At 45.9% G+C, this 14,107-nt stretch overlaps 1 protein-coding gene across 4 annotated transcripts in view; it reads right to left on the reverse strand.

The window, feature by feature from the left end:
* ABR (ABR activator of RhoGEF and GTPase) overlaps positions 1 to 14,107 on the reverse strand; it is a 1,286,060-nt gene that overhangs the window by 44,015 nt on the left and 1,227,938 nt on the right. For all 4 annotated transcript variants that reach the window (XM_086955070.1, XM_086955071.1, XM_086955072.1 and 1 more), the window contains one exon: positions 9,587 to 9,646. In XM_086955070.1, coding sequence (XP_086811196.1) covers positions 9,587 to 9,646 — 60 coding nt within the window. The remainder of the gene's footprint in view (positions 1 to 9,586; positions 9,647 to 14,107) is intronic.

Here is a 14,107-nt window from a genome sequence, read left to right on the forward strand (position 1 = left end):
TATAGGCAAGCCTTGCCACAGGGTCATACTGTGAGCGCCAGGCTCTTTCAGCTACCTTGCACTGCCGTCGAGAAGCCGACAGCGCTTCAGTAAACCAGGGGGTAGAGACCCGCTTAGGTGTTAATCGGGGGGCCATCACAGATCTAGATCCTAGATCCTTCAACCTATCCAATAGCCACGCTTACAGGGAGTCTAAGTCCCTCTCCAGATCTCCCGTGAGGGGGCAGGGATGGTCCAGAGCAGCCTGAGCCAGCATGTCTGGAGTCACCCGATGATACGCCCTAGGAGCACGTCCCTGCTGCCTAAGAGCGGTGCTAGATGGTTTCATTGTGCCCCGTATATGGAATTTGGCCAGTCTGTGGTCTGACCAAAGCACCGGTAAAAGAGCCGTCACCTCTATGGGGGACGTGGAAAAGACCTGATCTAGGGTATGGCCCTTATCGTGCGTTGGTCCAAGGAGATAAGGGACAAGGCCAAGAGGGGCCGTGATATCAAACAGTTTGATTGTGTCAGGGTCCAATCGCTCATCCATATGGAAATTAAAATCCCCGGCCAGAGCTCGTCAAAGAAAGTTCCAGGCGGTCCAGGTGGCCTATAAACTAAGAGGCCTTTAAAGGATTGATGAGGCGCCAATGTAATAGAAAAGGCAAGGGATTCAGATCCTATGATGCCATCCATGGGCAACATAGAGCATGTGGCGCATTTATTCACCACCACTGCCACTCCGCCACCCCTCCCCTCCGATCTGTCCTGCCAGAAAATGTTGTAATAAGGGGGAATAGCTATAGCTATAGCTATATCAGGATTAGAAAATTCCCCCAACCAAGTCTCAGTCAGCATCAGACAGAGCGGCTTTTCCGTAGCCAAGAGATCATAGATATCCTGCGCATGTCTGCATGCTGATCTAGTGTTTAAAAGCAGACAAAGATACTTCACACAGTCGATCTCTCTGTTTGGTCGAGAGGCCGGGGCATAGCTGGGAGACCATCCACAACCAGGACATCGCCTCTTGCCCCTGTAGCGACCGGGAAAAACTTTGTAACAGCCACAGGACATCTTTTGCAAAGATCGTAGCTCAAGCGATGTGTAACATAGCGTAATAGGCGCAGGAGTAAGCAAGCGCGATGATAGAGCCCCACCCGCCGCTCCGATCGCCTCCGGGACGCTGACGGGCGCAGACGGGCTGGACTCTGGCGTGACTCCGGAGGTGATCTGGCGGTGATCCGGCGGTGATCCGGCGTTCCTGCTGCACGTGACCGCTGCGCGTAGGCATGACTTCCTTTAAAAGGAGGTCTATCGCCTTATACACTAGAGCGAGCACCCCACAGCCTGAGTCCTACCCTCGCCCAATATGGCTGCTACAAAGCGAAGCTGCCGAGAATCAAAGACAAGGGAACCAGTATCGAAGTATCAGAGAAAAAAGGGGTCTAAATACAATTTTCTGTGACCATACAATATAAACATTTGCCAATATACACTGTATAGGACAGCTATAGTGATTTGATGGTGATCTGAAGATTAGCACATAGTAACTAAAAATCATTTAATCAAAAACTCTTGGGTCTTAAATTCCACAGGGATAAAACAGAGCTGATGCTTCTTGGCAACTCTGCCTCCTTCAAATCCACCCTGTTCTGGCCTAATTGCCTTGGCCCGGCACCAGCCCCGAAAGATCAGATTAAGAGCCTCGGATTCTGGCTTGATCGTTCTCATAATTTTAACTGCCAGGCACGGAAGCTTTCAGCTACATGTTATGGCCAGCTGAGGATGCTTCGTAGGATCCTCCCCCTTCTACCCTCTCAGGCCAGAAGGAATATGGTCCAGGCCCTTATCCTCTCCCGCCTGGACTACGGGAATGCCCTCTGTTTAGGAGCTCGTCATTCCACCATGCATAAGCTCCAGGTCATTCAAAATTGTTCAGCCCACTGGTTACTTCACATTCCTTGCTGGCAATCTGCTAAACCAGCACTTAGAAGCCTTCATTGGCTGCCAATCGGGGAGAGAGTTCAGTGTAAGGCCATGTGCCAGGCCCGTAAGGCCTTTTGGAAGGAGGGCCCAGCTGTTATCCAAGTCCTGGTTTTCACCCTGCACTGTCCGAGCAGAAACCTTCGTTTAATGTCCTTTTTTCTGGCTGGCCTTACTCCCTAGAATAAGCAGAGCCAGATGCAGGGGACATTCCTTTTCTTACAATGCCGCCATCCATTGGAACGCCCTTCCACTACTTCTTCGGGTGGAGCCTAACCGGCTAGCATTAATTGATCTCCTCTGTCCTTCTGCGTTATGTGTGCTGGGAGGCTTCAGGGTAGCCATTGCGCCTTATAAATGTAATTTTTCATTTCATTTCATTTTCAAGAATTCCCATTTGTTCCCATCCCATTCAGGGGTTACAAGCGCTATAGAAATGCAAACCTTTTTCCATCTTCTATCCCTCCGCTATCCTTCTGAATTCAAATAGGTAACCTATCCACCACTAAAATTACTTTCATATTTCACTATACTAATTCAACACTAATCCTTTATGGGTTCCGGAGGAGCGTGCTACTCACCAAAAAAGCGCTTTGATACCTCGTCAGGGGTAGTAAGTGCTATATAAATGCAATTACAATTAGTTCCAATCCTTGCAGGCAATGCCAGGACTTCATACTGTCAAATCATGATCACCTCACTTCAGCTTCTTGGTTAACGTCTTGCACACGTGATCAACAACCTAATCTCTCTTTCACTCCCATTCATAAACTACCCCTCCTTGTCCCTGCCATGTGCTTCACTTTCAAAATCACTGCTATGAATGGTCATCTGACTAAGTTACTGACTGCTCCACTACACCATCAGACAGCTCCACGCTCACCATTCCCCATGTCCAAACATTCATGGTGTGATGCAATATCCTCAAGGGAACCTACTCCGATAACCAAAACCCTCGACCCCCCCTGTGCACCACTGGATCCTCTCAGACCTCACACAATCAAACCTCTTGCCTTCACATCAAGCATTTATTAATAGCCCTCATTTCGACTATTCTCTCACAACTTCCGCAGTGGTGCTGTTTCTTAAAAAGAAAAGCACTGCTGGTCCCTCGTCTCTCTAAGACTATAGCTCGGTATCTCAACTCCACCTTTTCTCCAAGACACTGGAGCAACTGGTCTTAAATTGCTTCGCTCTATCTGTAGGTCAAGAATATTCTCACCCCTCTCGAATCTGGTTTCAATACCCTCAACTCCAAGGAAACCGGATTATCACACGTACCAAGATTTCTCACCACCACCCATCCCCACCCACTTTCTTTAATGATCATACTTTAGAACCTATCTGCAGCCTTCAACACTGTTGACCAGCCTAATCTAGTTTCCATTTATGTTCAAGTGACATCACTGGCTTAGTGCACAAATAGCTCACCTCTTACAAGCTCTCTCAGCTGGAACTCACAGATATCATTTCCTGCACTTTTACCATTGGGTATCCAATACGTCTCTTATTCCCTCTCATTGCACTTCTCTTGGTGACATTACCTCCCTATTGGCTTCTCTTTGATGAGACTCAAATCTTTTTCTTCTTTGTATCTTTTAAAACACACCTCCAGTCACGTATCACTAACTGCCTCACTGCCCTCAGACATTGAATGGCATAAGGGCTACTCATGCTAACCTCCTCTAAAACTCAAAATCTATACTTTCCCTTGTCAACAGCAACCATCTAGCTTACAGACACCATCTACTATCACCTACCCTCTCCTCCCTGAGTTTAAGAAGTTTGGCTCTTTGGCCAGAAGCCGCAGGGTTCTTTGCACCCCACCTATTAAAAGCATTTGCAAAGCCAATAGGCCTGGTATTGGCAAACTGGTATGATGGTTAAATTCTTTATTTTTATTGTAGCCATACTCCACTAAAATAAAAGAAGTGAAAAAAGAAACAATGGCACCATGGCCAAAGGCTAGCAATAAAAATGTTCATTTAAACAAAATGTAACCATCAGTTTTACTTGTATGAGAATAGTAAAGGTGCTTCCTAGTAATCATGTGTACGTAGAAGTTGCACAGACACCTTTTTTAAGGGACATCAAGAAAATTAGGTTCTTATTTTAGGTGGACTAAAATTTGTTTTAAAAGGATAAAGAATTGAAAGAAAAAAACCTTGGTAAAGTAAAGTGTTGGCCCACCCAACCTGGCACTGAAGTTCACTTATTTCTAGATGTGCACATGAGATCAGGCAAAATGCTGTCCATCACAGTACAGGAGAGTCTGTGGCTGAAGTGAGCTGGCCCTTTACCCCTTACTGTATGCTGTGGTAGGTAAAAGCAAAATGTAACAGGTCAACAGACAAGTAGATAGAGAGGGCTGACCCACAGCCCCTAATGTATGTTTATATCTGTTTTCATGTATTCCTTTTTACAGTACTTGGGCTGCCAAGACAGCTAAATTAAGCGTAGCTACAGTTCACTTTTCATATAAAGAGTACATGTAAGCTGTGCTCATGCGTATCACTCAACACTGCCAAAATCCTATTCAACTCAGTTTCCAGCACACTCAGCTTCTGTAATAGTCTTTTAGTCAACCACAGTCCTTAAACATTCTACTACCAGATAAGGTCATACATTTTGTTACCAAAACCTTTTCTAATTTACCCAGGAATACCAAAACCAAGCCAAACGAAGTTCTTGCAAAGGAAAAGAACTGGCAGCTAAATAAACAAGTGACACTCATTTTTGAAGTTATTTATTTATTTAGGAGTTTTATATAGCGCTAGCTGGACCCCGAGGGTATCAGAGCGCTTTACATCAAGTAAATTATGTGCAATTAGGCAGTACAGAGTATAGTAAAACATGGGGATCGAGCCAGGTATAGGGCGAACAAAGGCACAGTCGCGCAGAGGGGCATGGAGGGTGCAGGTCAAACAAGATGGGCCTCCAAAAAGTTTCTTTGTTCACACAGGACAAGTGTCCAAAAAGTTTTCTTGATCCGAGTCAGTGTCACCAGTCAAAAAATTTAGAATTTTGGAAATGATAGGATCATTCTGATGTGGAGGGGATGGAGTTCAAGATTTTGGGGGCCTTTCTGGCAAACGATTTTGCCGCGATTTTTTGCTTGCGGGTTTTCAGCGGGATGAGTAGCAGAGTGTTGGAGCTCCTGAGGTTCCTGGACTGGCCGGCCCTTTTGAGTTTGGCAGCCAGGTATTCCGGTTTGCCTGTGTGCAGGACTTTGTGGGTGAGGCCGGCTGTTCTGAAGCTGGCTCTCAACTCAATTGGGAGCCATTTGAGTTCTCTGAGTGCAGGGGAGATGTGATCAAATTTCTTAGTTCAAGTGACCATTCTGGCTGCTGTGTTAAAGGTTGTCTTCAGGGGGGCGAGGTGGGATTTTGCTGTCCCAGTCAGGGCTGCAATCCCAAAGTCAATTTTGGAGAGCACCAACGCTTGGGTGGCTTGTTGAAGGTCCTTGGGCGGGAGGAAGGGTTTTATTTTGTACAGTAATTTCAAATTGATTAAGGCACTTTTTGTGGATCTTGTAATATGTTTTTTCATGTCCAGTTTCGGGTCTAGGGTGATACCTAGAGATTTTACCGAATCCACCAGGATGAGGTTTCCATTGAGGGCATCAATAGCTTTGAGCCATTCTGCGATTTGTGGGTTTTCGGTCCTTGTTGGAGATGAGGAGTATTTCCGTTTTCTCTTGATTGAGTTTCAGGTGGTTGTTTGAGAGACAGTATTGTACCTCTCTGAGCGTGGCGTTGAGTCAATAGAGGTGGTTTCCCGACAGAGTTGTGTGTCATCCGCATATAGGTGGAAAGGGATGTTGGATTTCCTGAGTAGAGTGGTAAGGGGTTCAATGTAAATGTTGAAAAGCTGAGGGGAGAGCACTGATCCTTATGGAACACCCCTGTTGAAGGGGTGGAGGTCGGACTTGAAGTTTTTAATTTTTATTCTTTGTGAGCGGTTGTGGAGAAAGGAAGAGAACCAGTGGAGGACCATCTCTTCAAGACCAGCCCTGTCTTGATGAGCAGTTTGTGATCAACTGTATGCAGCCGATAGGTCTAGGAGGATGAGAAGGCAGCGTTGGTCCTAGTCAAGTGACTTGTGTAGATCGTCTATGACATTGAGGATTCCGGTTGCAGTGCTGCAGCCCCATTCTGAAGCCCGATTGGTGGGGATCTAGGAGATTGATGTTGTCCAAGTGTTGGGTCAGCTGAGGAAGTACACATCTTTCCAAGATTTTGGACAGAAGAGTTAAGTTTGATACAGGTCTAAAGTTGTTCAGATCCTCAGTGTCTAGACCTGGCTTTTTCAGCAGTGGAGTGACTTGGCCAACTTTGAGGCAGTCTGGAATGACTCCTGAGCTCAGTGAGCTGTTAATGATCTTGCGCCACAGCGGAGCTAGGACGAGCTTCAGGTCCTTGGTCAATTGAGGGGGTAACGGATCCAGGGCGTGGGATGAGGGTTTAGCGTTGGAGATTAGTTTGATTAACTCTATTTCCTGAATGGGAATGAAGGAAGATCATTGTTTTGGGGGGTTTAAGGAGGCGCAATCGTTTGATTCAGGCGCCTGGATCTCAGCGGAAGGGATGAGATTTGAGCCAAGTGAGAGATCGATCTTCGCGATTTTGTCATTGAAAAATAAATATGGCGAAGTTTTCACAGCGTTAATTGGATGCCTGAGTTGGGGATGTCAATGGCTTAGAGGTTTGATTCCTGATGATATTGAAGAGCTCTTTGGGTCGGTTTTTTGCGGTGTCTAGTGCAGAGCAAAAGAAAGATGTCTTTTTGTTCTTAATGTGCTTTTTGTAGTTCCTGCGGGCTGCTTGGAGTTGATCGCGATGGGGGGAGGTGGGATTGTTCCTCCAGATTCTTTCTGAGGATCTTAGATGTCTTCTTTCTTCGTTGATGTCAGTGGTGAACCATGAAGTGGATGGAATGCTCCTGGATTTTTTTCGTTTCAGAAGTGCAAGGCTGTCTAGGGTGAGCGTCATATTAGAGTTGAAAAGAGAGGTGAGTTCAATAGTTGAGAGGTGATCAGTGATGTTGGGGAGGAGCGAGCTTATTCTTTCTTCTAGAGCATCTAGGAATCTGAGCTGTGTTCCTGACCCATTTGGGGGGGTCCTCCTGCTTGGGGTGTTGAGTAAGGACCGCTTGGGTGATGCAGAAAAGGATGATGTGATGGTTGGACCGGTCTACGGGAAGGATGTGGTCAATGGTGATTGCATTGCTTTCGGCAATAATTGCATCGAGTGTTGCTCCTCTGTGGTGAGTTTCTTCTGAGCAGTGTTGGGTCAGATCGTTTTCTAGTAGGAGGTTGTTTAGGGATTGAATGAGCGGGTTTTTTGTTTCATTCCATCTTAGATTGAGGTCGCCTAGAATTATATTGTTTGAGTTACCAAACAATGTGCAATCAAGTCAGAAAGGTGTTCCCCGAATTCAGAGGAGTTGCCTGGGGGGTGGTAAAGGAGATGGCAAATTGATGGCCTGTTATCGCATGTCTTGATGTTGACTTAGAGGCACTCAAAGGTGCTATACAAGCAGGAGGCAATTTACGTGATGGAGATGATGTTCTTGTGCATGATTGCTATGGCCCCTCCCCTTTGCTCTTGTCGGTCTTTGTCGATCATTGTGAATCCAGGAGGCACCAGCATGTCCAAGTTATAAATGTGCTTGCTACAAATTATCTTTGTGGAATCCTACCCAAATACACCCGTACATGAAATCCAATACCCATCCATTTCAACCCTCTAGTAACTCACAAGCCACTTTGTGACACAACAAAGTCTGGGTCCTTCTCCCTTCTAAGCCCTAAACACTGTAACTACCTGCTGGTAGACACGTGTGCTACTCCCTCTTGACTAGAATTCGAAATAATGCTGACAATTCATCTTCTAAGACTTGATATAGGAGAGGGACTACTTCCCCCCCCACCCTACTGCACTATGGACATTTCATACCAGAATGCTCTATCAGATCTATTTGTTTTAACATTAGCTATGTATGTCTCTGCTAATAACAGACACACACTGTACACCACCTATGTGTAGACTACATCAGCCATTCCACTCTCACTGAGCTGTCACCATATCCAGGTAAAACATTCTGTTTGATATGTTACCGATGCTAAATAAATAACCCTTTCAGCCCTATTTGTTCCCCTTCTTTGAACACTTTCCAATCATTTACACATGCAGTCAATGTCATTATATACTTAATTCCAAGACACACACGTTATCAAATACCTGCATCAGAATGTCTTTAAAACAATATAATACATTCAAATTAATTCATTTTGTAGCAAAAATAAGTATACACAAGAGTAACCTCTCAAGCAGCGACATTACCGTTTCATTACTTTAAAAGAAGGAAAACATGCATACTCAAGGCAACCTACAGAGTAACTGAGCACCCTTTACACACAAGATGCAACATATTCATTAATTCGGCCTAAAGGAATAAGAAAGCACAGAAGAAGCAATATTTGTGCTCCAATACCACAGATCACCCTTAAAGTATGAGCCACATCAATATATATTGATATATATGGGCCTTTAAAATTTCCATGTTTGTATAAGCTGAACGTATCGAGCAACTGACACTACAAAATCAAACTGATTCATTGCAAATAAAGTGCAGAGTGTTTCACTGCGTGATCTAAGTCCACGTCTTAAAAAGAGAGGGCATAAAATCTTTTATCCTATCACTTCAAAGAAGGGTACAATCTAGCAGCAAATTCACAAAAGAATACTTCATTTTTAAAGAGCATAAACAGTCCCCATTATTACCCAGAACTCGGTTTTTGAAACCAGCTTTCTCGAGCCAGAATCGATGCCTACTTGAAGCCGAAGAGCGGTGCATCTAAACCACCTTCTGGAACCTGGGACAAGTAAGGGAATGAGGTCTCTGTTACAAGGAACTCCAAGGAACAAGCCACGGAGCTTTTAGAGGCTCGATCGTGTCAACCAGCAATTTCAGAACCTCGTATGGTTCCTTCCTTAAGAAGCCTGGAAAGGGCTTCTGCCCTCGGAGTATTTTCAAATGATGCTATGCCAAGGCACTCCCCCATATTTTTCCACTGAGAAAAAAATGTCTTGTTAACTGAGTCGTGCAATGCCAATAGACTTGCATCATTGCACAAGAAAGTTTGCTATTAGTAACTTCATGCTTCAGGCCGTGCACAAATGTAACTTCACATGATCTGGCCAATAAGACCCAGGAGGTAAGAAACATCTCCAGTCTGTACCATGGTACTCACTGAGAGAACCAAGGGCCCTCTAGTGAATCCCAGTGAACCGAAGTCAACAACTCTGCCCCAAAAAGAGCATGTGGTATTAAGTTTCCTACCACTGCCTTCTTTAAAAGCTCTTCTGTTAGATCGCCACACCTCAAATCATACTTCTCACCTGCAGTCTGCCAACCATTGACCCACCCTGCATGCTTCCATTCCTTTGAACAGAATACCCCGGAAGAGTTTATAGATGGTTCTTACCATCTTTTCTTTTGTCGACACTGAATCTGAAGTGTGAGCTGCATTGTGCGGTGCTAAAAAGCAAATGCATTGACAAATTCCTTGAAAAACGAACAGCAAAGTATCTCTCATCAGACCTCTAGTACTGCTTACCCCATTCATCTCTATGACGTCCATGTGCCAATTCTTGGACTGCACAGTCTGTGGGTCCAGCTGTTGGAAATAAGAGGGGACAGGAGGTTATTCTGGAGGTATAGAAAATCAAAAATAGCTCAGGTGTTATCTGTAGGCAGCAATCAATTGACGTTAAAGATGTCCTAAAGCAAGCCAATAAAATGTGATACATAAGTCTGCTAGTTCGAGCATCTGAATAAACAGCAGCATTCAATGTCATTAAATAATCAATTAATAGGTTTATAGTCAATAACTGGTGGAGGGATTTTCTGATTTATAAAATGGGAATACTAAGATGTTCGGGTTCTGTGAGCTTGAAAATATAACAGTATAAGCATAATGGGTAAAAGGCACAAGTATCAACTGAGAAAATTTGGAAGCAATGGTACCACTCTCTAGTTTTGCCCACCAAAAAACCTACAACTCATTGAAACTGACACCCTACTAGCAGCCGCACACCTTCAAAAAGCGAAAATAGACCCCAGACTGAGAAGGAAACATTTTGAAAGCAAGTACTATGGCACTGAAGTACATTGTTCTGCGCTATCAAGGTAACAATGACACTAACTTTGGGAATCAAGGGGTAAGTCGTAGCAGCATACACTAAACAGGCTATACCTTCCCAGTACAGGCAGGGGTAAAAATTAGAAGCAGGGATAGAACGAAATGCTGGGTCTCCATTGCTGGTAAGGAAGCTAGTGGCAAACCATGGAGGAATGTGACGGATGAGCAGATGTGTCACGTACACTGCAGACTATAAGGTTCAGGGCGACAACTGGGAGTACAGCAGGCAGCAAGAACACAACCAATGCACAAGAAGAATGCAGGAACACCCAGCAGAGCACACTAAGAAATCATGCCGGCAGGATCTTGGGTGCCAGCACAACTCAGGGTCCATATGTGAGTTCTCTTCTTCCAGAAGGAGTCAGGATTCTTCTTCAGTTGGAGTCTTTCCAGGCCCAGGCATGTTTTGAAGAGGTGGTGGTGGAGGTGCCAGATTTACCCAGTGTACTAGCCAGTAATTCGAGGGATTCTACTGCCAAATCCTAACAGGTTTTTCGCAGTTCCCTCATCACCATTCACAGCACTTCCTGTTTATATTACTGTAAAATTGCTCAGGAGCCCCGGTTTTAAGATGGCAGGCCCCAGCTGTCACCGTGTAGGCCTACCTACAGCTTCTAGGCCACTTCCCTATCTCCCAGGGTCAAAGCTGGTTTTCTCTTCTACTCTGGCTGGAGGTGAAAATACAGATTTTAATCACACCTAGTCCTAATAAGTCTATCTTGGCCAATATAGCGAAATAGCGTGTGGTTTTATTTCACTGTAATGAAACACCAACTTCAACAGTGAGCCTTATTTGTACAAATTAGTACCCTGCACCGTGGGCCTACAATACACATTTTAGGAGTGACTTATGTCTGTAGAAAAACAGACTTTTCCTAATGGCAAAGTCATTTTTTCTGCCTTGATTCACTGCAGTGCATTTAGACTGCAGCCTAGCAAAAGCACAGTGGTGCTCCTGGCAGAAACATAGTCATACATTTGGGTGGTGTAAATACACCCTGCATCCCATATAGAACAATAATATTTCCACGTCACAGGAGCACAATGTACCATTTACAATGAGATTTATTGGGAAGTTTAAAAGCCCAAATAGAACGTTCCAATGTATGGCACATGATTTAGAGGGGAAGCATAGGCACTTTATCAATGTAGGCAGTTGTTAAGTACACAGAGTCCCAGAGCTAGCACAAATAGGGTGCAGAACCATGTAGAATTGGCTGCTTACTGCAGCCACTACCTTTATATCAAAGTACTCCTTCCTCTTGACCATGTTTTGTTTCCATCACTCGTAGAGGCTTTCACCCATCCTTTAGTCCACCCAACCTGGCCAATCTTGGTCTCAAACAACTTGTTGACACCCCCACCCATATAGCCGGACATACGCTCGACCCAATCTTCACCTCCAGCAAGCACATCTCCTTCGATCACACCACAGCTCTCCATTGGACGGACCACAGCTGTGTTCACTTTAGCTACAAAACTACCTCGACCCACAACCGCCCACAACCTATTCCACGAAGAAACTGGAAAAAAATCACCACCGACCAACTCCTCACATCGCTCAAACAAAACCCTCCCGCCCTCTCATCGGACCCAAACCAAGCAGCCACCAAACTCAAACAATGGATCACTCACAGCGCTGACGAACTAGCACCCTTGAAAAACCACCAAACCAAACAGGGTAGCAAAAAGGCCCCCTGGTTCAACGAGGACCTTAAGAAATCCAAGAAACTATGCCGTACTCTCGAGAAAACATGGAGAAAAAAAAACAACCACTGACAACCTGACCACCTTCAAGACAGCCACCCGCAAACACCACCAATTAATCCGATCCACCAAGAAGTCAGCATTCCAGGATCGACTCGACAACAACGCCCAAAACAGCAAGGAGCTATTAAACATCGTCAAAGAATTTACCAACCCCACCACAGCCTCAAACGACATTACCCCCTCCCAAGAACTCTGCGACTCGCTATCCTCTTTCTTCTACAACAAAATCGCCAACATACATAACAGCTTTGAGAACATTTCCAAAGAACAGTCCACTCCACCCACCTCCGAACCTAAACCGCCCTCTAACATCCTTAACGCCTAGAAACCAATCACCACTGAAGACACCATCCGCCTAATGAACTCCATCCATTCAGGCTCGCCAACCAATCCCTGCCCCCACCACATCTTCAACAAAGCAGACTCCATCATCGCACCCCATCTCCGTGATGTCATCAACTGCTCCTTCAACTCCGCTACCTTTCCAGAAAGCTGGAAACACGCCGAACTCAACGCCCTCTTAAAGAAACCCACAGCGGACCCCTCTGAACTTAAGAACTACCGCCCCATCTCCCTCCTCCCATTCCCTGCCAAAGTCATTGAGAAAGCCGTCAATAGACAGCTCGCCGCCTTCCTTGAATCCAACAACTCCCTCGATTCCTCACAGTCCGGCTTTCGGGCCAAACACAGCACCAAAACCGCCCTCATCGCAGCAACAGATGGCATTCGAACACTACTAGACAACGGAGAAACAGTTGCCCTCATCCTACTCGACCTTTCCGCCGCCTTAGACACAGTCTGTCATAGCACCCTCATACAACGCCTCGCAACATCGGCATACAAGGAAAAGCCTTGGACTGGATCATCTTGTTCCTCGCCGGGAGAACCCAGAGAGTCAGACTCCCCCCATTTATATCAGAGGCCACCGAAGTCATCTGCGGAGTACCCTCGCATCCATCGCGCGTCAACACAACCTTCAACATCATCTCCTACGCAGACGACACCCAACTGATCCTTTCCCTTACCAAAGACCCTAACACCGCCAAAACCAATCTTCATGAAGGTATGAAAAAGTAGCTGAATGGATGGAAAACAGCCGCCTAAAACTTAACTCAGACAAAACGGAAGTCCTCATCCTAGGATCATCCCCCTCTGCCTGGGACGACTCATGGTGGCCATCGGCCCTGGGCACAGCACCCATACCCACAGACCACGCACGTAACCTAGGCTTCATCCTAGACTCCTCCCTCTCGATGACCAGACAAGTCAACGCCGTCTCATCCTCTTGCTTCAACGTACTTCGTATTCTCAAAAAAAAAATTCATTGGATCCCCACCGAAACTAGAAAGACGGTCATCCACGCACTGGTCACCAGCCGACTGGACTATGGAAACACCCTCTACGCCGGAACCAGATCCAAATTACAGAAAAAACTCCAACGCATCCAAAACGCATCAGCCAGACTCATATTGGACATCCCGCGCCAAGCTCACATTACCGGTCACCTCAAAGACCTCCATTGGCTTCCCGTCAACAAGAGAATAACGTTCCGTCTCCTCACCCACGCACACAAGGCCCTCTACAAACTAGGACCCGAATGCCTCAACACTCAACTGTCCTTCTACACACCGACCCGCCAACTAAGATCCTCCAATCAAGCCCTCGCCGCAGCTCTGCGCATCCACAGATCCACCATGGGAGGAAGATCCTTCTCCTACTTGGCGGCAAAGACCTGGAATTCTCTCCCCACTCACCTTCGCCTTACCCAGAACCACATTTCCTTCAGGAAGGAACTTAAAACCTGGCTATTCGATAAATAATGCCCCCCTCCCCCAAGCGCTTTGAGACCCTCTGGGTGAGTAGTGCGCTATACAAATTCCTGAACTTGAACTTGAACTATCTACCCAGGACGAGTTTGGAGTGATCATCACATCCGCCCAACAATGGACCCACAAATACATGGGGCTGGGCACTGGGGGGTCACAAAACAAAGCTAAAATCTTTCTGGTAGGGCCGCTTCAAAACATTAGCCCCTTGAACAGCCAAGTTTTGATCCACATAAAAGTTTCTTCGAGCCACTGTCCCGCACTGCAGCTCTACTCAGGTGCCGTGCTTTACTTTAGTCGGACAGGGCGAGCAGCACGGCATCCATCGGCAGAGACTGCT

This window comes from Lissotriton vulgaris, chromosome 2_1, assembly GCF_964263255.1.
Source record: "Lissotriton vulgaris chromosome 2_1, aLisVul1.2, whole genome shotgun sequence".
Lineage (NCBI taxonomy): Eukaryota > Metazoa > Chordata > Amphibia > Caudata > Salamandridae > Lissotriton > Lissotriton vulgaris.